This window comes from Cyanistes caeruleus, chromosome 13 (genome assembly GCF_971803275.1).
Source record: "Cyanistes caeruleus chromosome 13, bCyaCae1.hap1.1, whole genome shotgun sequence".
NCBI classification, from domain to species: domain Eukaryota; kingdom Metazoa; phylum Chordata; class Aves; order Passeriformes; family Paridae; genus Cyanistes; species Cyanistes caeruleus.
The window spans coordinates 8,428,229-8,450,556 of NC_141713.1; the positions used below are offsets into that span (position 1 = coordinate 8,428,229).

Below are 22,328 nucleotides of genomic sequence, written 5' to 3' on the forward strand. Positions count from 1 at the left end.
GTTGAAATAAACCCCAACTGATAGATCTCCATAGATTTTAAATAATCACCACTGGCCCTTCTGTGCTTGTGCTTTTAAAAAATTAAATTCAAGTTGATTATCATAGATTTATTCCAGCTGAAGAATATGGTTCAGACTTTGGATGTGAAGACTGACACTCAGTTGGAAGAGTCTACATGCTTAAAGAAAGCATTGCTGATTTCTGGCACACAGTAGCATGCAGAAGCCAAAATACATTTTTCTATTTTAATTACATGACCAGTACTCATGAATGGGAGCCTGAACTCCATCTCCACTGACCTTGAAAATGCCTTGGAGGTTTATGATGAAATGAAGCATATGTTTTCTGATGATTTCTGGAAAGTGGGGAAACACAGAAAACAGTTGGTTTTAATTTTTTTCAGGGAACAGTGTGATACACCATCAGAGCTCCCACATTATTGCAAGAGAATTTGGCAGTTTTCCACTTCAGTTCCTGTAACATACATGGGATTTGGTAGCTGTACACAAATGCTCAGATCAAGATTTCATATATGACAGCCTCAGCCCTGAAAAACTGGACATGGGTAAACCATGTGTACAGTCTTTCTGGCTCTTGCTGATCAATCAGATCATCTTAATAGATGAATTATTGTAGTAAATGAAATGTATGTCTATGCCTCAGTCACATTAATGACTCTGTAGTGCTGTAGACATACACAAATTGACTTTTAATTGATAGTTTGATTATGGGTCTAGCTACAGTGACACAGAGCTCTGCCTCTGTCCAGATGTTGTTGAGCAGTAACACCTCAATGCCCAGCTTCAGACCTGAATGAAGGCTGACAGGTGCATGCAGAGGTTCTAAGGAGCCTTTGGAGTGCCCCTGTTACACCCACTCTGAATGCACGGGTGGGAGTGGAGTGTGGCTCAGCTGCTCTCTGGAGGTCACCATGACAGCTGGAGCCCAGCTGGAAGGGCTGGGTGAGCATTCTGGATATATCAGCAAACTAAAAATTCTCACCATGACATAGGCTTTGAAAATGATGGACAAGGACAAGCATGCAAAGAGAAATACATCTCTGTGAAAGTGCTCAGTGGGAGCTAATTTGTTTTTCACCCCAAATATTAGGCGATTGCAACGTAGGTGGGTAAAGTGGGTTTGATGTGGTTTTCTGCAATTAGTATTCCTTTTTTCCCCCCTGCTCTCAGTTTTCTATTGTCTTTCTCTTTTTTCCTCTCTCTCTCTCTCTCTCTTATGAGCTGTCTTCATATCCATGTCTTACTGTTTTTCACATTTCTTTTCCCCAAGGCTTTCACTATGCAGATTTATAACCCCTTTCATTTCCCAGGATCCTGCTTACACACAGGGTGAAAATCAGCCTTTTCCTGACAGGTTATGTGGCCACCCTCCCTGCCACTCCTGAATGACTCCAGACTGCTATTCACTTGAGGATTGGGATTTATTAAACCCTTAGCCCCCTGTTTGAATTATATGTGGCCTCAGGCAGTAGGCACCAAGGTGAATGCACACTGTTTCTTTGTAAAGGCGCAGTAAACCACTACAGAGTGCACTGCCCCAGGCATTCTTAAACTATCTTGTCCTGTGTCAGCAAGATGCCTTAAAGAACTCTCTATAGAGCTTTCATTGCTCCATTCTCCCTCTGCTCCCACCCTGTGCATTTCAATACAGTATGGAAAAGATTTCATCCTTAATTGAATTTCCTTTCATCAGCCTAGATATAGCCTGAACAAAGATACTGACAAGAAAAAGCAGTCAAGAACATATCTTTAAAATGTCAATTTGCTAGTGACAGGCATGAAGTGCAGTCACTGAAAATCAAGACTCTAAACCCTCATTGTGTATTATCACATAGCTGCCACTTCACCCTCCCCCCGCCACCCCTCCCATAAGTTTTGATGCTTGTACATCTTTGTTTTCCTTTCCACATTCTTCTCATACTGTATTCACAGCAAATCTGAGGATAGCTGAGTCTTGACTAAAACCCTGCAAACCTAGAAGAAAGCTGTTTTAAACTCTGAAGAGTGTTTTTTTGTCTCAGACTCACACTTCTGAAGAAATTGATCATTCAAGCTCCATGAGTTTTCTATTTTCCCTTTATTTTATTCATTCTGGTAAAGTAATTGATACATTTTTGTCCATATAGACCCATAAGTTTATTGCTACATGGGTTTATGTGGCAGAAAATTGCTACAGTCTTGCTCAGCTGCAGAAAGAGAAATAAATAATCCAAGTTCTTTCTGCTGGCACAATGTAGGGAAGGATACACCCAGCAGAAAAAACAGAAGTATGGGCCATCTACCGAAGGCTGTATTTAGCTTGCTTACCCTAGGTGATTAATTTAGGTGTTACATCTTCAAGTTTGGACTATACAGGGAGCAGAGCCTGGAGAAAAGGAGGCTCAGGAGAGACTTCATTGTTCTCTACAGCTATCTGACAGGAAGTTGCAGCCAGGTGGGGGTTGGCCTATTCTTCCAACTAACACATAATAGTACAAAAGGAAATAGCCTCAAGTTGCATCAGGAGAGGTTCAGATTGGATATTAAAAGAAAATTCTTCCCTGGGGTTGAGTTGTCAAGCACTGGACAGACTTCCCAGGGAAGTGGTTCAGTCACCATCCTTGGAGGTATTTATTTAGAAGATGTGTACACGTGGCATTAAGAGACATGTTTTAGGGACTGACATGACAGTCCTGGGGTTATGGTTGGACTCTGTGATATTAAAGGCCTTTTCCAGCCTAAATGACTCTAATTTGATGATCTTCTCACTAGCACCAGAGGGGTATGTCTCCAGTAAGCTCTTGATGCCACCCTCTGTTGCCCATGTGTTCTTTTCCAGACACACCACCTCCCACTACATTTGGTTCTCTTGTGTTTGAGAGGGTCTTCTTCCATTCCCAAAGCAAACTAATTTTTCAATTTTAAATACTTCCTTCAAGCATACATTTTTCCAGAGACTGCAAAGAACTTGACAGTGACATGGCTGATGAGAACACAGCCACGTATGCTCATTAATAGTGCTTCATTATTTGCCCTGCACCTGAGTTTGGTAGATTCCAGTGTGATCTCTTGCTTTGTGTTTCAGCTGACAGATCTATTGCTTGTCAGTGCTGCTATTGCTTTAACATATCTTAGAACAGGCCTGGGATACACAGCTACTAAATTACATGAGCAGTAAGAAATAATACTTGCGCTCTTCATGCACTATTTGTCCAGAAAATAAGCAAAAATGCTTTGAGGAACTTCCTGGTCTGAGTCTGGTGTTTGTAACCAGTCGTGAAGCAGACGACAGTTGCAGGTGTGCAGGTGTGAGATGTGGAGTGTTTATCCAGCTGTGACAGCTATACAGTCGGCCAGCGGCAGCAGGAAGTCAGGCACGGTTAATGTTTAGGATACATAATCTTCACAGAGCTGCTGCCAGGTGTTGTCTTCTTTGGCTTCAGTCTCAATGTCTTCTGGCCTATTCTTTTGTCTATCCAGTGTTCAGGAAAAGGAAGTGTGGTATGAAGTGCTCTGCCCTTGCAACAGGCATGGTGAGACTACAGGACATGGAAATAATCAAGACATAACCAGCTACAGGGTATTCTGTTTACTGTATTTGCCTTTTTGCTAGCTATTTGAAGATCTTCCCTGCTCACCTGAGGCATCTTTCTAGGTCCATCAAAAATGACTTAAAGGCTGATAGTAAATGTGGTTTGCACATTTATTAGCTCAAGGAGAAAATTCATAACACTTCCCCTTTGTTTGAAGGAGGACATTTTAATTCTTTAGTTCACTACTGCAAACATGACCGAAGGAAGGGCCAGGGTGGTGCATGGGAAATATTGTCCTTTTAATTCCCTGTTCTTTGGAGTAGCAATCTATTTACAATATAACAACTTCTGCTGTCTGGCTCTGGGCAAGTCATATAACCTTCGAAAGGGTTCTGAGAAACGCTAGTTTCATTTAGTGCTGATGCCCAGATTCCAGCTCTTATCTGAATTTCAGTGTATGTGCAGGGAGAGGGATGCATAGTGGCAGCACTAGACAGGCTCTTCTCACCTCTCCTCAGCCAAATCACTTCTCAGGGTATATTTGGGGTTTTCTCAGGGTTGTATCAGTCTTCCCACAGATTATCAATAGTGTTTCTTGTAACAGCTGAGGTGGAGCTTGAGGGTGTTTGTCATCCTCAAGGAATTTCACAGGGTCCCTCATTTATCTATTCTGTGTTTTCCTATCACAGTCTGTGGAGTAGGAGGCCCTTTCATCGTTTCCTGACCCATACACGGGTGTGGGTGCATTGGCTGTCTCTGCCACCCAAAGGAACCCAGCACCAAGTAGGTGGGACATGTTTCATTGCCCTGCCTGATCTGTGGACCCTGTCACCCTCTCAGTGGGACATGCCTGATACACGTGTAATTAACTGGGTATTCTCTGTTCTCTAGAGGAACAGTCTGTCCATGCCAGAGGCCACAAGTTCAAGCTGTATGGAGATAACACTCCCACCCAGCGTTTCTCCCTTTCATTTCGTCCCTTAACAGTCAGCATAGACGCAATTATTGCTGGCTGATTTTAGCATTTCTAAAATTCTCATTGTTAGCAAAACTAAAGAGTGCTGTGGATAGGGGCTGAGCTCATTTTTGACGTTCCAGTTCCAAAGACAAAGGAGTATCACACATGACCAACTTCTTGTACGCAGGTTTTGAACTGAGCTTTCTTAGAGTTGGCAAGTGTTACCCAACGAACATGAAAGGGAAGGGCACCTCAGGTTTGTAACTTATGAAATTTTCCCGGTCCTGGAGTTTTTGAAACTTTGTTCCTCATAGGTAGCACATAGGGAAATGGCCAAACCATAGGAGAGCAATACAAAGGTTGCTCACCATGTTTCAAGTCAGGACACTAGTAAGGATTGCAGGGTAAACGCAGAGGTGTAATATTCCTTATATTTTCACTTGGGCTATGTGACTTTTTCAGTGAGCATGCAAAGCAGGTTAGTTAAGTGGTGTAGTTATACCCTGTGTTACCAAGAGAATGTTACACATAAACATAATTTGCTACAATCTTTGCTCTCCGCTCTCAGGGTCGAAGCACACTTTGGAGATACAGTACCACTTATCCATGGGGTTTGCCATACGCTCTAAGCAATTTGCTAATTTATTCAACGAATTATTTGGGATACGGATCATTACCCCGATTTTTCTAAGGAAATGAGGCTTCTGCAATTGCACTATTTTAAGTTTTCCGTGGTATCTCTTGAAACCAGTGGCAAATTCAGAGATCCTTCAGAGCTTTTGAGCCTGGGACGCGCAGCTCTCTGGGCAGCCGGGGAGCGGAGCGCTGGGCACTGCGGAGGAGCAGCTCCATTGGCACTGCCGCACATCTCGGGCGATTCGAGGAGCGATGCTCAGGGCCACGGGGAGCCCCTCACGAGGGCAGCCACCGCCGCAGGTGCGACCGCCCAGGGCGAGCCGAGCCGGGGCTCCCCCCTCACGGACCCCTCAGAGGGCGCGAAATGGCCCCTGCGCGCGCCGCCGCTCGCCCCCGGCCCCGCCGCGCACGCGCGAGGGTGGGCGGCCGGCGGAGGGCTTGGGGGGGTCCCTTAAAGAGCCCGGCGGCGGCTCCCGCGTCCCGGCCGGTGCTGCGGAACCCGCTCCCGCACCTCAGCACCTCCCGGAGCCCCGCCCAGGCGGCGGCGCTGCGGACGGGGCCCGGCACAGCCCCGCACCCGCCCCGGCACCTGCGGCGGCGCCGCTCCGCGCCCGTAACCCGGAAGCGCTGCGGCGGCGCGGAGGGGGAGCCGGGACATGGCCGCTGCCCGCTCCTGCCTGCGCGCCGCAGCCGGCATGGCCCTGCCCGCGGCCGCGCGCGGCTGAGCCTCGACCTTGCCTTCCCCTTCCTCCTGGACCCTCCTCATCCTGCTCCTCGTGCTCATCTTCCTCCTCATCTTCCTCCTGCTTCGGACGCTGCCGGGGCCGGGCCGGGGGCGGTGGCGCTGCGGGGGCCCCTCGCTGCCTTGCGGGGCGTCCCGGGGGCCGGGGCGGAGCGGGTGGTGGTGTGTGCGGGACCGTGGTGCGGTGTGTGCGGGACCGTGGTGCGGTGTGTGTGGGAAGGTGCTTCCCTGCGTCCTGCATGTTCCCTGCGGGAGGCCGGCTCCGGGGCTGGAGCGCCGCACTGAGCCGTGGCATCGGGGAATTAATTTTGTAAATGTGTACGTGTGGCTCATGTGCTGTGAGGGGGGTCGTGTTTTAGAGAGTTACATCTGCTGTAGGGTTAGTTGGGAAGGAGGGGTTGAGGGCTGATCGTAGTCCCTCTGTATTTCGTGGGGTCGTGTTTTTTGGTTTGTATAAGCGGTTTCCAGGCTTTGAAGAGCTGCATTGCTGTTGCTGAACTGTAGTTCTTCCAAGGTTGCCATTGTTTGCGTTCTGGGAGGGCAGCTGGTGGCCTCGCAGGAAGGCGGCAGGTCGCGCCGGAGGAGGGCTCCGGGTCGGTTCCGTGTGACTTCTTTCCAGGCGAGGTTTAGCTTTTCTCCGGCGTCTCTGATGCCAGAACAAGGCCCCAGAATGAACGGTTTCTCTCTGGGCGAGCTGTGCTGGCTGTTCTGCTGCCCGCCCTGCCCCAGCCGCATCGCTGCCAAGCTGGCCTTCCTGCCCCCGGAGCCCACGTACACCGTGCTGCAGCCCGAGCAGCAGCAGGAGCCCGGGGCGGCGGCCGCGGCGGGCACCCCCACGGCATCGGGCACCTGCAGCCTGCACCTGAGCGAGCGGGCCGACTGGCAGTATTCCCAGCGGGAACTGGATGCCGTGGAAGTGTTCTTCTCCCGCACGGCCCGAGATAACAGGCTGGGCTGCATGTTCGTTCGCTGTGCCCCCACTGGCCGGTACACGCTGCTCTTCTCTCACGGTAATGCTGTGGACCTGGGCCAGATGTGCAGCTTCTACATTGGCCTTGGCTCCCGCATCAACTGCAACGTCTTCTCCTATGACTACTCCGGCTACGGGGTGAGCACCGGCAAGCCCTCTGAGAAAAACCTGTATGCAGACATTGATGCAGCCTGGCAGGCCCTCAGGACAAGGTAAATGGATATTGGGGCGAGGTATTTCTGTATCTCCCTTTAATCCTAGTAAGTCTGCACGGTTAACCTTGGTGAGTGGAAGGGAAGGGTTTGTAAACGGTTTCAATTACTTTGGTGGCCTCACCAGATGTTCCATGAACAGCTACAGTGTGATTTACTGGATGACTTCATTTGCTAAAATGATGGGCAAACCTTCATCCTTTAGCTTTTTCTAGATTTAGAGGATTATTCAGCTGTAATTTGTTAGCCACTGCTTCACCGTTGAAAATCTCCATCTTGAGTAGGACATATTGCACTGGTTGCAGTTTCAGCTTGCAGACTGCAATAAACCTGTTGTTCGAGACTTGCCTGCCACTGTCTACACTTAGAGGTAACCCAGGTGAGCCAAAGCTCTGACTGAATTTGGCAGTAGCCTTGGCTAGGGCTTACCAGGAAACTGCTGGTGTTGCATGACATGCTTGGGGTTTCATCCAAGCTCCTGCAACACAGATGTCTTTCTCTTTTGGCCTCCCAACAACTGTTATCCAATGCGTGTGGTAGTGGGCTGGAAGGACATAGTTTTGACATCTGGAAATAGAGCTGGGGTTTCTGCCAGGAGATGCCAAAGTATGTGGCATCAAAAGGGCTGGAGCAACAGTGAGAAGGCTCTGGCAAGAGGCAGCATGGTGAGTGGAAACAGTGAGCCCTTGGCTTCTAGAAAATCCTGAGCAGAGCTGCTGGTTCTACCTCCTCGCTACAACTGATGGCCATCCCTGGGCCTCCCACTTCTGTCCACAGAAACCATGAGCTCCTTTTGCTGTTGCATAAGTGGTTCTTAAAGTATGACCTCACAGAACATGTCCTGAAAGAAAGAGCTTTAAAAAGCTTAAATTGTAGTAGGCCGAGAGAAAAGAGTGATGAACGTTTTCAGTTCTTGGCTCTGGTGTTGCATAGACAAACTTGGCTTGCATGAAATGCGTATTTAATGTCTATCTTGGGGATACGTGCCAGTTTCAGAAATAGTGACAGGAGTTGTTACTAATTTAGATAATTGGCTTTGCAAGAATCCAGGGATTGGTTAGTTGTGGAGTCCAAATGCCTTTTGACATTGCTCTGCCTAAGTCAAGCGAAGAGCAGGGGGAAAAAGATGTAGGGAGAAGTTACCCTTCCATAGCATGTGTTCTGGCTGCTTGGTGAGCAAGCCAGATTTTGGGCTTATTTTCCAGGACTTTTAAAAAATACTTGTTTCCTTGAATATAAATAATACGGTCTTATGTAAAGAAGTAATTTTGATATGCTGTATGCATAATAAATTATTAAGTGCCACTACAACACATATGGGTCATGTAAGTAAGATTAATGGGAGGAAAAGTGCTATGTCTAAACCAAGCCTAGTTAATGTTTGTCCTTCAGTTGCTGTGTTTTCTGTCTTACTTGATGTTTAGTTGGTGATACTGTTTTATTTAAACCTGCAACCTTTAATTTAAACCTTCTCAAGCTCTGAAAAAGCACTTCCACATCTGCTGACAGTCATTTAGTACATGGTTAAGTTCTACCTTGGTCCAGAAACAAGGCATTCTTTCACTTAAGTCTTTTAAGAAGCCTGACCCAGTAGATGATGCCAACACATGCCCAGCTTGCTCTGAGAGAGTTTGGCTTCTTCAGTAGAAGTGTGACTGGACAGGTTTGTAGTTTTCCATTAGTGTCCTTTCAGTGGTTTATACAAGATATAGGCTCTGCTTTCCAGCTTAAATTGAGGTTTGAAATTTCCCAACTCCTACTTTGCCATGTTTGTCAATCCCACATTTTAGTGTACGTTGAGAGTACAGTTAGAGTAGTTAGCATTGGTTTGGTTTTTAGGAGCCAAAACCCATTGGAACTGGGTGCCCAGGGAAGTGATGGCATCACCACCCTTGGAATAGATCAAAGTTCATTCACATTCACATGGCACTTGGGGGTATGATTTAGTAGTGAACATGGTGGTGCTGGGTTAGTGGTTGGACTTGATGCTCTTTCAGGTCTTTTCCAGCGTTAACCATTTTGTGAGTCTATGATTACAGTATTTTAGGTGCCCAGTAAAAAAGTTGGTCACTGTAAAGTGTAAGCTTCAATAGAAAGTTAATCAATTCTATTTACAGATGACTGTAACAGGTACGAGCTGGATGAAACCTTAGTCTTTCTGTTGATGAATTCTCCAAATAACAGTGTGAACTTTAGAAGACTGATCATTTGAGCCTCTATCCAAGTGGCTCACAATTAAGAGAAATATTCTGCAGCAGAACTACAAGTATGGCTCTTGAGGTAAAATGTCATGTTATAGCATTCCTGCTGCAGCAGTTCCCCTGTAGCTCCAGGAGATTGTGTATGCTTTCATTCTTAATGCAAATTCCTGGCGTTTGGCCTCCAGTCATATGGTAGTGAACTGTAATGCAAAGTTAAAAATGAAGTCTTAAAATAGAGGTTCACTGTGCCATCAAAAGCATTTAGTCATCTGTGCTAAGTTCCGTGGGAAGCTGTTGCTCTTCTGAATCCACCAGACTTTCCACCTGGCAGCAGAAAGGAATCATTAAAATGTTGGAAGTCTGAGACTCTTTTCCTTTTAAGATGTGCCTCTGAAGTACCACTGATACTTAGCAATCATTAATTTATTGGTGTGTTTTGCAAGTTGCCTTGAGGAAGGTGGGAATTAACCCTGTGCTTGGGGAAAGCTGTCAAATTTTAGAAACGATGGTGAGCTGGCAGGAGTTACCATCATGGATGGAGATTCTGACTGTATTTTTTCAAGGTCCTGAAACAAGGATCTTGCCATCACATACATGTTTAGGAATCAAACCTTACATAACAAATTATTATAAAACTATCTGAAAACAGCGGCTGAAAAAATAAAATCATCAAATTCTTTTGTTCAGTTTCAATTGTCAGCCTGTCTTTGCAAAATCAGTTTCAAATATTCTCCATTCTTTTAGTCTTTGTAAAGGAAACTTATTGTTTTCCTTAATTTAAAGGCATTTAATATTTCTTCTCATGAATATATCTCAAAGGATAATTTTACTAATTTTGAATTCTGTCATTCAGCCCAATAAAGGTGTTGACATACAATTTTGTTCCCTTAAACTGAATTTTTATAGATATTTCTTCAGAGGCTGTAATTGTAGCATTGGTTGTTTTCATTCCAGTATCAAGTATTGATCAGTGATTAATTTGGTCTTTTATATGTATTTTTTCCCACTTGATTAACAAATTTCCATCTGGTATCTCAATGCTTCTCAAAAGGAATTTTCTGTCTTAGGAATCATATTTTTTGTAAGTGTTTTATTTTAGGAAGGTTGGGTTGATTTTGTTCTGTTTATTTCAAAATTAGAAACAAATTGAAGAGAATGTATATCAGACTGTGTTCTCTCGTTGTCTGTGTGGTTTTAAGTTGCTGCTTTTTGCTCAGATGTGTCTCTTATCCTAATATCTGATTGTCTTAATGCAACATCTGTGCAAAATGACTTGATTGTCCTCCTCTTCCCCCCTTTCCTGAATCCCACATGGGAAGGTTGAACTTTCTAACACTTTTACATTAAGACAATGTACAGTACTTAAAAACAGGATGCACATGTAGGGCTTGAGTTCAGTTTTTAAGCACAAAACCATGGCTGCTTTGTCAATCACATGCTATTTATATTAAAATTAATTTGTATGTTCCCTGAAAATTTGGAGAAGGTAGATGAAGTGTTTTAAAATCCCAGTCAAAAGAAGGAAGGCACTGCTGCCCCACTCCCTCTGCTTCTGTAGTAATGTATCAAAGAGGAGAACCTGTTAGTCCATCTTTGGGATCCTGAAAGGAGGGAAAGAAAATGTAATTAATAAATAGCTCAGAAGAGCTGTTCTTGTTGCATTTAACAAGATACAGCTTAATTTGTTTTTCATGGTGCACAATATAAACTAGGGTTTTTTTTAAGCTTTTAATAAATTATAGATATTTTTGTAATTTTTAAATCCTTAACTCTCAAGAAGGGTGCATTTGAATTTGTCTTTCAATCCATAGGAGAGCACTGGTTCACTTTTAATTTTCTTTATGTTTCTTGGTCAATATGGTATGATGGAAAGGATTGAATTGTGAAATGGTGTCGTAAAATCCATGGGCTTTTGATCACTGGGTAGCAGATAGAATGTTTAAATAGTTTTTTTAACTGTTTTGCCAAATTTTATGTTAAAACAATGCACACCAAACCTTTCATTATGCAGGAAATTTATTATTTGTGGTGCTGATTATCAGGAGATTATTGCTGTTTCCTGTGTAGGAGCTGGTGGAGAAGTTTTACATTGAGTAAAATCAGGAAACACACCTAATTGGATTAGGCCAGAGTGATAACTAATCTTCTGAGGTTGTGTCAGTTTAGTTCCTCTCCATTCTGATGTGATGAGGCGCTTACAACTTTCTAGGGGAATAACAGCTTCAGGTTTTTCTTACCTTGCCTAATCAAAATAGTCAATTTCTACTTTAATTTTCTTCGCAACAGAATCTTTTTTCACCATCACCATATTTTGTGCGTGATCTAAGTCAGGTTCTTTAGATTGGACGCTTAAAGGTTTTTATCAAAAGTTAGCAACTAAATCCTGACATGATGAAAGGCAGTGCTTGGCAGAGTGACAATTAATAGTCTTGGTGTAATAGGGTTTCCTTCCTTCATAGCCATCACCTGGTACATTGTTCAGTCGTACCAGCTTTTCACTAACGTTTTTACAATGTCTCCAAAGGATTGTTTAAAGCTATTATCCTCTAAAACTCAACTTATTCTACCTTCCATAGTCAATACTTGAAGAAAGGCTGCATATAAATTTGAGCAAAAATAGACACGTACACAATCCTCTGCTGTTGTTGCCTATGCAATGAGCAGAGATTAATTCAGATGATGAGCATCCTTGGGACAAATACCAACAACTGTTGAAAACAGGTGCTCTGATGTTCAAAGTTATTCAAAATGTTTACTGAGCTTTGGTGTTGTATTATGTCTTTTAGTCACTGAAGCAAAAGTAGTTTTGTTAAATACTTCCCTGTTTCTGTCAGGACTACTAGATCAAAGCTTGTTTTAAAAGGAAAAAAAGGAAACTTTTCACTGTCGAGAATGTTTTGCAACTGGTGTTATTTGGGAAGAAAAATAAGCTGCCAAAAAGTCTTTGGCAAACAGTTCATTCTCTCCTGAGTGTGGATAATCCTGAAATTCAACTGCCTGAACTGGAGATATTGGTTTACCCTGATGTACAAAGGTTGTAGGACCTGGTTCTCAACATCATCAGAGCATTGAACATGACAGATTCCTAGAGGAACATATTGTTTAACCCTCTGTGCTGAAGTAACTGCTTTTTAGCACTAAATTACATGAGGTGCTCAGGAAAGACAGCTTGTTCTTTCTCTTTAGATAGAGAAGTGTCACCTTTTGAGGCTCAGCTGATGGTTGCTCTGCCATGGCTGTTTTACCTGTGCATGTTGCTGGTAGCTCTTAGATTTGTTCAGTTTGTTCTTGACAGGGGAATTTGAGCTGGACTGTGAGAACCTCAATGGCTGTGCCCTGAAGCCAGGGTCAGTCTCCAGTCCATCACAACCTCAAAACCAAAAAAACCCTCCAAAATTCATCCTTTATATTACTCTGCTACTTAGAAACATTCTGAAGTGCTGGGCTTAGTTTACATTGGTTCATTACGTGTGAACATAAGTAAAAAGAGCAAGAAAAAAAGGTAGCAGTGCTGTTCAGGACTGTAGATAGCTGTGGGAATCCATAGGTGGAAACCATTCCATGGTATGCAAGTTGTTATCTGCCAGCACCTGGCTTTGTGGGAAAAACTGACAGTCAGCAAATGGATATTTCTGTTTCCATACTGAATGAAGAAAACAGGTACTTTTCAGTTTTCTGGGGTTTTTCAGTCCTGTGATGTTTCCTCACTTGGAGACAGACTAGGACCAGGGTAATGCCAAGTATTGGCTGTTTGGAACCTGGCTGCCTGGACTAAGGTCTGAATTTCCTATTTCCTTTTAATATGATGTGCCAATGTGGTGATGCTGACTTTTCATCCCTGCCCCAAACCCACTTTTAAGTCCCACACTTGTATTCTCTGTTGGTTTTAAGGCAAACAGTCTCAAGATTATGCAGCGCTAGCAAGGAAAATGAGCAAATAACATAAGGGTTTGTTTTTTTTTTCCCAAAGCTGATAATAATTTTAATGAATAACTTAAGAACCCTTTCTGGCCTCCTTCACAAATGTAGATCAATTACAAGGCTGCACTGGAAGCAGTTGAAATGAGTCATAAAACAAGGTGCAGATGTGTTGTAGCTAACATGCTTGTGTACATACAGGCTTGTTTTTGCCAAGTAGCCCCCAAGAAGATCAGCAATATTTTCCTGTGGATTAAGATATAGCTTCAGTTGACACTGAACTTGAGAGGAATTAAAGCCACCTGTGTACAAGATGAGGGGTTCTTTGTATTTTCCTGAATCTAGGAAAAAAAATCATTTTACAATTTTTGAATGCTGGTGGCTCCTAGGTGTCTGAAATGAAATGATTAAGAATTGGTTTTTGTCTGACTCTTAAAGCTTGGGTTTGTATGGTCTAAAATACAAAACCAAATCAACTGTGATAGACAGTATCTCCCTGCATCTCCTGTGTCAGTTGGTGGTGGATAATTGAGATTGCTGCAGACGAGCACTGGTGAATTGAATAAGCAGTTGCAGTGACCCATTTGCTGCTGCTTCATCTTGACTGCCCTGCTTTCCAGTTTTTAGATGAATGACTTACACTGGGCTTGCATGCTCAGCCTGACATCTGATGATGAAGCTCAATTTCATTCCTGACTAAAACTGAGTGTTTTGTTGGCAGTGGCATTTTTCAGCGTGTTGGGTTTTGGGAGCAATGGGAAATGTGGGATTGTAAACCCAGGAAATGCTGTATAAACACAGCAGAATAAAGATGCTTTTAACAGGAGGCTAAGAATGTAAAATGGGATGGATGAATAGTGCACAGTGTCAGCTTAAGGACAGAGGAACATCTTTGCATTCTTTATTCCAAGGGCTAATTTGAGAAAAATGGGTTACTGTTATTTGCACATTAAGCTCTGCTGCCTGCAAACAATCACAGAAAGGTGCAGGCATAGGTCAGTTGTATAATGACAGAGTTATATGGCATTATCTCTATCCATATCTTTGTGTTTTTAATCACTCTGTTAGCTTTACAGAACAAAGGTTCTCCTGTTAGAATTAAACATTGTGGTTGGATTTGCTGACTGTGAAACCAAATAATACAAATGCACAAAATTGGGCTAAACAGCAGGACCTGTCTCAATGTCCACCCACCTTTCCACCCTTGGTTTTGTCTCCTGATAAGCACATGTATGTCTTTGGGAAAATCCCTATAACCATGAAATAAATCTGTAACCTCTCAACTTTCAGAAAGGGGAATTCCATATGGGTTAACAAATGAAGAATGATGTTGATGTGGAAGATGAGGTTTTAAGTTAGTACACTTGCCTCAAAGTCTAGAGGGAAAAATTTAAATGAGAAGTAATCTCGAAGTATTGCCTCTGGTTTTTATTTTGTATTGCAAATTTGTTAGAAAAAACTTCACAAATGCTTTTCTGACAGTAATACTATTTATTGGTGCAATCTCTTGAAGTTCTTTCTAGGTGTACCTTCAAGATGAAAATTCTATTTTTGGCTCTTGATTAGGAATTGATTGTCACGTTGGATAGTTTTGGCTATGTTTTTAGGAAGATTAGTGTTACTGTGCCTTATTAAAAAAGCCTGCTTGCATATAGAAATATTGACTCATGGGAGCCTTATTTATCAGCCAAGGCATGCTGCTAAATGAGCTGCATAGCTCAGTGTCTGGCAAGTGATCCTTCTCAAGTCATCCAGTGGCAGCTAGAAGCTCTAAGATACTCTTTTTTATTATTATTTTCTTACTATTTTCTTACAGGATACTGAACTCTTTTTTATTATTATTATTTTATTATTATTTTCTTACAGGATACTGCCACATTTCTCAAGATCCCAGTATGTAAGAGCAGTTAATTTTAACTTTGTGCATGGCACAAATGTGCATGGCCATTTCTTTCTGTGTGCAGCAGAACAACTGTGGAGTAATGGATAATGGGAGCCAACAAATCTGAGAAGTCTAAGGCCAACTTCACCACATTTCTCAGGAAAACACCCTTTAAAATAGTATGACTTGAAATGTTTCTCCTTTAATAAGGTTGTTTATAGTGGATTTTGGTCAGATTAGAGAATCTTTCTAAACATTGCTCCTAACTTTTAGTTAGCTTTGCTATGAATGTCCTTACAGAGCTGAAAAAATGGTGTTCAGCATCATCAAAAAAGCAAAACCAGCTGTTTTTTCTTTTTTTTTTTTTTTTTCCCCCGGTGTGCAGATAAACTGAAATTAGGTTCAGATTATTTTAGCATTGTTCCATGCATCTTAATAGTTCTTTATAACAAATTAAACAAAACATTTTGTGTTACACTTACAGTATACAATATATTGCAAATCTTAATAATCTATGAAATAAAAAAGCCAACAACAATACAAAGTGAACTTCTGTTGAGCACTTTGTAGCCAAAATCCATTTATACTTTAAAGGAAATTCTGAGAAGTCGACTTGCTGCCTTAAGCATTGGACCAGTTTGGGCAGAACTTAATCATTTTCCCAAATCTGTCTAGTCTTCCCCAACATCTGATGAATTTGTTTAAGTAGGATTTTAGCTGTAGGACAGCCTGGAGAAAGTGGCATCTTTCAAGAAAATGCTCTTGGTTTTGGAGCATGTTCTCCAGGGCCAAATTACAGAAGTCTTTTCCAACGTTCTATTTGTTGTTTAGAACTTCATTTCTCATAAAGGTGTTTGTATGTTTAAGTGTAGTTTTGGATTGTTTTTGGAAGAAGTAGCTAATTTTGTATAATATTTACATTGGAGGTGTTCCCTATCCTTACCTTGAGGCAGCTACTCCAGAGCCAGTCAGTTTCCTCCTTCCGCTAAGACTGAAATGCACCTCAATTTGCATCTTTAAGTCGTATTACACATTTTGTTTGTAGTATATTTTGTTGTAGCTCCCTACTGCAAAAAGCTTGTCTTTTTCTGGTAAAGCATGGGCTTTAATGTGTGTTAATGTTACAGAAAATGTTGCTGTTTCAGTCAGGGTAAGAGCATCTTATCAAGCTGAACAAACTATAAAAGTACCAGAGTTGTGGGAAGAGGCGGGGTAATGTTTCAGCTACAGTTTTGCTATTTTTATGCATAGGGGTTTATGAACGTGTAACCTTTGCTCACACTGGTTAATAAATACCCTGGGAGTTGACCATGTGTTGCAGGCAGCACTTTCTGATGCAAGAAGCAGCACCCTTTCAGGAGTCAGTACAGCAGTTTAAGATATTAAGTGGGTTTCAACCTTAAGCCTGTCCAATGTGCCTAAAAGGTTTTGACTTGCTGTATCTCTGCCAGCTTCCAACCTTCTGTTTCTCTGATAGCAAAACCCTCTGCCCTCTCCCCTGAACTCTTGCTAATTATTCATGTAATGTGGTGTTCACTTCTAAAGACTGCTGTGCATAGGCCCACTACAATTAGTTCTTTATCCTCTCTTTGAAATTTGTACTAAGGATCAATCTGATAATGCAGAAATGACTGTCTGTAAAGGAATACAGGCACAAAGCTGGCTTTTAGAAAAAGAAATTGTTCTGATTTGTATTTACATTAATAAAAAATGAAGATGATGGAAGATGTACTTGAAGATAATTTGGATCTGAATTTTTGATAGATCTTGAAAGATAATAACATCATAAATCCCAAAGGTTCACAGAGTTTTGTAGAGAGCGAGTGGGTTGTAAAGTCTCCTTAATTTATTGAGTTCTTTTCTATCCTAAGATGAAGGAATCTGGTGCCAAATATCCCACCTTTTCAAATTGGATGTTCTTCTGTCAAAGCTCATATAAGATCTCTAGATCATTTTGTGTAGACAGACACTGTTGACACCAATAGGATCTAGCACCTTCTAATTATTTCAGGAAATTTCTCTTTCCATCCAAAAATCTCCTGTAATATTCATAATAAAGAGCATAAAACCTAATTATTGTGGATATTTCTTACCTGGATATAGTTCTAAATTTGTTGCATTTCAGCAGCAGAAGAAACTGCACTAAAGATTATTATTCTCTGTGGTTGACTTTCAGAACAATTTTCTATTTTTCTTTTTTTTTTTAGTACATTAATTTGCATGTTAATTTGAAACAAAGGTAGCAGTGTTAGCTTAAACTTAGCTCAATTACTGAAATTTTGAGGTGCGGAGGATTTAGCAGGCATTGTTTGTTGTCACTCTGTTTTTCATCTTTCCACTATTCCTGGTGTTTCTGGTGAACTATGTTCTTTCTTGTTCTTCACTGTAGAACTGGCCAGACTTCCTCCTTAAAAATTTTTAAAATTCTCATTTCATATTTCTCTTTTGCCTCTCTGTTGGAAGCTTTATGGTATTAGGAGAAAGGGAAACAGTGCATCCATTGGAACTGTGAAATGGAGCTGTGCAGAGTGAAATATGAAAAATGTGTGTTGGGGGAGTAAAGAGTAGTAGTTGTAGCTGAAAGTGTCCATGTGTGAAATGGCAAACTGCAGAAAACCTACGTGGCCAAATGCCAACTTGGGTAGTAACATAGACATTAATACACTTCTTTTCCAGCCCTGTGCTGTTATCTGTTATTTCAAAAATAGAAACTCCAGCAGTACAAGACTTCTTTGTGCTGTGCTGGTTTATTGGGAGGCAGTTAAGTGCCGGTGTGGCATGGGCTGGAATTGTGAACATTTTTTCCTGCGTAACCAGTTGTTCTCTGGTGATATTGCATGCAGTCAAGTAGGGAGCCTTCATGCTTTACAAGGACTGCATCAGAGACAGAGGCAAACAGGGGTGTGAATAACATCTGGAAGCTGCTTTTCTTCTTATTTTTTTAAACTTTCTAAGATGTAGCTGCAGGTCAGTTTCTACCTTTAGCATCAGCTGAAATAATGACCTTAAGTGAAGGCATTAACAGTTGTCCTTGATCCACTTTGTGGTACTTCTGCTTCTTGTGGCATAGCTGGTAATTGCTTGGTAAGCATCCTTTTTTGAGAAGAAAAAGAAGTCTTTCACTAAAAAAATCTACAGAAGCAATTGTGTTGGCAGAAAATGGAGTCTCCAAGCGTGCTGTTAGATCATTGTTGAAACCTCTTGATTCACACAGTCTGGTCAGAATGTCTTTTACCACGTAGACTCTGATGATCCCAGATAAGACAGCTGGATGAGCTGAACAAGTATATATGACCTGGTTTCAGGATTAAATTTTCTCATCTAAGTTTCAGAAAGTTAGTACTTTTCTAGATGTACAGACATACTCTTCCCATTTTTTAGAATGACATTTGTTGCTTTAAGACAGGTTTACTGATGCTTAATGTTTCTACAAATCATTAAATGCAGATAAATATTTCTGTAATAAATTACCTTTTTTTTGTGCTATCTTTTCAGTTTCTTGGCACAAGGCAGGTTTTATAAGCACTTCAACTAAACAGAATTACATAGAAGAAACTTTGACTGTGCTATATTTTATTGTACAGAATTCTAAGTAGTATTTACTAGGAGAAGGGAAGAGGGATTTAGCCCCTGGGTTTGTGGTGATAAAGGCTGTGGCTAGGAAATTTGATTTTTAAGCTCTGAACTAGTTATCTGTGGTCTGCTGATCTAAAGCATATGGTACTGTTAATCCTGGTGATTGCTATATATTTTTTTAATCATCTTAGGTTTCTATTGACTGTTACTGGGGGTTGAACATTGATTGTGCTAAAAGTTCATTAAAGGAACATGTGCAAGATGAGGATGCTTAGGAAGAAAGGAATAGATGAGTCTGATTTAAAAGTCAAGAGTGCCAATATAAAAAAGGCACAGAAAAAAGCCAGAACACTGAGGTTTTCTTGTCTCTGAAAAGATACTGGATGAATCTTTTCAGGTAATAAATTGCTTTCATGAAATGACTGTCATCTTCCATTTGCCACTTATCATTCTTGGTATTTGCTGGAATATTTGATGAATCCACTTGAAAATGGATAATTGAGAGGAGATTCATCAGGAGAGTTGTGTTTCTCTGTAAAGCTGTGAATTTGGCACTTTTTGAAAGCAGATGTTTAAACATATGCAGATTCACACTGTGACAAAGCTCAGTGTTTTGAGCAAATAAGAAATTGGTATGTGTTTTCTCCACTTATTGTGGGGTGGGGAAAAACAGAGGTTACAGTGTGGTTTATCCAAGTAGGATTTTTTCCTATTTATGATTCACGAGACATATCATTGCAGAGGCAGAGCCTATTGTTTTGATTCTTAAATCAAAAGAAAATGCTGTCTTTCTTCAAGTCTGTGGAAATGGTTAGAGTAACTCAGAGAAACCTGAAATGTTTCCAGGGAATTGAAGGAGGACTATCCAAGTGGGATGTATGGCCTCCTGGATAATGCCATGACTTCTCTATAGAGCCCTTCAGTGTTTATGAGATACTGCATTTTTTTCAGAGGAGCCCATTCTTACCTAGTAACTTGGTTCTTCTGCAGTGCTTGAGCATATTAATGTAAGTTTTTAAGGGAGAGAAATCCTCCTGCCAGCTGAGTCATCTTCGTACAATGCTGGCTGCTGAAAGACTTGTGTTCTGGGGACAGATGCTTTCATCTGCTGTTGATTCTTTTTAGGAACATTGGACCAGTTTGCTGTCATGGATCACTTTTGTATCAGGACCTCTCCTCCATTTTTGCTCTCCATCCTGCCTTTCTGCTCTCTTGTCTCTTTTCTGTTGGAGACTCAAATCGCTGCTTGGGCTACACTAATGCTTCTGCATGGAAGAAATGCTGCATCCAGTTTGTCTGCTTGAATTCCTGCAAGGCCTGATCCATTCCAGCTCCTGTGTAATCCTCTTGGCCTCCAGCTCTGGTGCTCTGTGGGAGAGACAGCACTCAGATTTGCAGGGGTCTTTGAAGAACAGTGTGAAAATGTCGGCTGTAATAGGATTTTGGATACAAGCACCTGCTGTTTTTGTAGACAGTTCAATTTTTGCTTTGTTCTCCTCTGTTAGCATTATGGAGTTAATACTTGGATTTTTTTTTTTACCAGCTTGTGTTTTGGATACAGCTACAGTTGTCTGTAAGTGATGTAAGGAAAATGCTGTATCATTGCCACATATTTCACATTTAATGGCTTGTCAGCTGTATCAAATAATCGTAGCAAAACAAAGTAATTTAATGCTGCTAATATTTGAGAATGTGAAGTTCGTAGTAAAATCAGTAGATGAAACAGTTTTTACTTAGAGACTGAAACATAAAATTCAATAAACAGATAAAAGAGCATGCAAAAGGAAGGTAAGAATGGAAAAAAGCACGAAGAACAAACCACAGAACAGAAGCCCCCCACACAAAAGAAAATATTTTGAATTCAAAGAGTGGTGGGACTCATTACCTGAGCAGTTCAGGGGCCAAGATCTACAGATATCAGTTTCTGAGTGCTCTGCTTTGAATTTTTTTCACCTAATCTTCCAAATATTAGTCTACAAAGTATTAATTCAAGCGTGAGCAAACCATTTAATGCTGCTGTAGCATCCAGGCAACAAACAGCCTTCAGCCAAATTTACAGATACCCTTCTGGTTTAGGATCCTTAGGTCAGGAATAACATTTTTTATGAAGTTACAGTGTGTGTAACTAACCAGCTGTGCAAATTTTCTGGTGAGACATTTTTTGGTGAGCTTTGCAATTTGATCCATTACAGTCTAGGTTAGTCTTGTTTTGTTCTATGATTCTACAGTGATAGCTGTTTTCAGATACTACAGCCAGGTGCATTGAAAGGAGACTTAGCTGGGGCCATTTCTTTTTGTCCAGACTGGTTTGACTAGTCTTTTTGACTAGTCCTGGTTTGTGCACTGGAGCACTTATTCCCTGCTTTGTGGGCAGCTGGGCTGGAGCTGGTGCAAGGGGAGAAATGTCAGAGATGGGTGGAACAGGCAGCAGCTCTGGTCAAAAGGCACTGTGCTCCTCCCATGAGGTCTGAGCCTTGCCTAGGTGCAGCTCATGGCAATTAGTGCCACAGCAGGGTGGCCTCACCTCAGCGTGCTGCCTCAGGTGTGTAGGGGAGAGGGAAATACATCCAGAAGTTGGTGTTTGATGTGAAGAGTCCTGGCAAGAGCAGTGCTCGAGACAGGTGTCAGAGGGGCCTCAGTGAACAGAGGGAAATACCAGAAGAAGAAGGCAGTGCTCCTGAACAAAAGTGCTTTGAGAACTGTGGAGGAGCTGCAAGATTGTTTCCTGCAGGCTTGTAAACCCTCGGTTCCCAGTGCTGAGCCAAGGCTGGTGAGGAGGGTTATGTGATGGGCTTGGGAGGTGAGCCAAAATGCATTGGCTCACTGTGAAATTTCAGCCTGGGGAATAAGGCAAGGCTCTCCAGTTTGGAAGTAGCTGAAACTGAAGAAATGCCTATGAAAGCACAAAACTTGTGGGAATGCATAATACTAGCATTAGTATTTGCACTCAGGTTTGCTTAATGTCTCCTAGGGAATCCATTTCTGTAGTAGTTGACACATACTTGTTTTAACTGCCATCTTTACATTAAAAGATGATGTGTTAGTGTACATGGATATCATCAAGTCTTGTTTTTCATAACAACCCTTACTAGGCACACATCTTTAGGGAGTAGTTTACCTTATTTTCAGTTTTTGTGTGTAGGATGCCCAAAAGTCCAGCCTTTTTGCAACAGTAAAAAGATGGTTGAAATTTTAATGTCACATCAAGTGTTAGGAGGAGTACACTCATCTGTCTTAGCTCTGCTGTATTAGAGCACAGGGTATGTGTGCAGTTGGAGTAAAAATACCCCAGCAGGAGAGAGATGAGATAGAGACTGAGGGTGAAGATAATGGATTTCTTCAGAAGATACTATAGACTGAGCTGCTCTGTGAAAGTGGCTGAATTTTTCTGCTGTCTCAATTTATTTAAATGTACCACAGAGAATGACTGTATAGGTTTTGTACACTGCTTGCAGTAAAGAGTATGTACTAGAAGTAGCTGACTGAGTATTTGTGAATTACTGATGCTGTAGTCATAAAAATAGTGCTCAGTGGCCAGCAAAAGTTTCCAGCCTTCTGTATTCCAGGTTTATTTGCTACAGAGCATCTTAATTAAATGCAAAATAATTCACTAACATTAACTTCAGTGCTCTATTTTTAAAATAACTGGAGTAAAAAATTCATTTTATATGCCATTTACCTGTTGTGTTGTGGGAATAAA

General features: G+C 41.8%; 1 protein-coding gene and 1 long non-coding RNA gene across 2 annotated transcripts in view; one reads left to right on the forward strand and one right to left on the reverse strand.

Annotated features, from left to right (window-relative positions):
- Nucleotides 1–2,079: 2,079 nt before the first annotated feature.
- On the reverse strand, nt 2,080–5,528 carry LOC147650684 (uncharacterized). The gene is made up of 2 exons (XR_015275924.1): nt 4,297–5,528; nt 2,080–4,223 (listed from the first exon to the last, which is right to left on the reverse strand). It is a non-coding gene; the product is annotated as an uncharacterized LOC147650684 (long non-coding RNA).
- Nucleotides 5,529–5,736: 208 nt separating this feature from the next.
- ABHD17C (abhydrolase domain containing 17C, depalmitoylase) overlaps nt 5,737–22,328 on the forward strand; it is a 28,903-nt gene continuing 12,311 nt past the window's right edge. Inside the window, exon 1 of the mRNA XM_023933912.2 lies at nt 5,737–7,051. Within this exon, the coding sequence (XP_023789680.1) occupies nt 6,519–7,051 (533 nt within the window). The 5' untranslated portion in view covers nt 5,737–6,518. The remainder of the gene's footprint in view (nt 7,052–22,328) is intronic.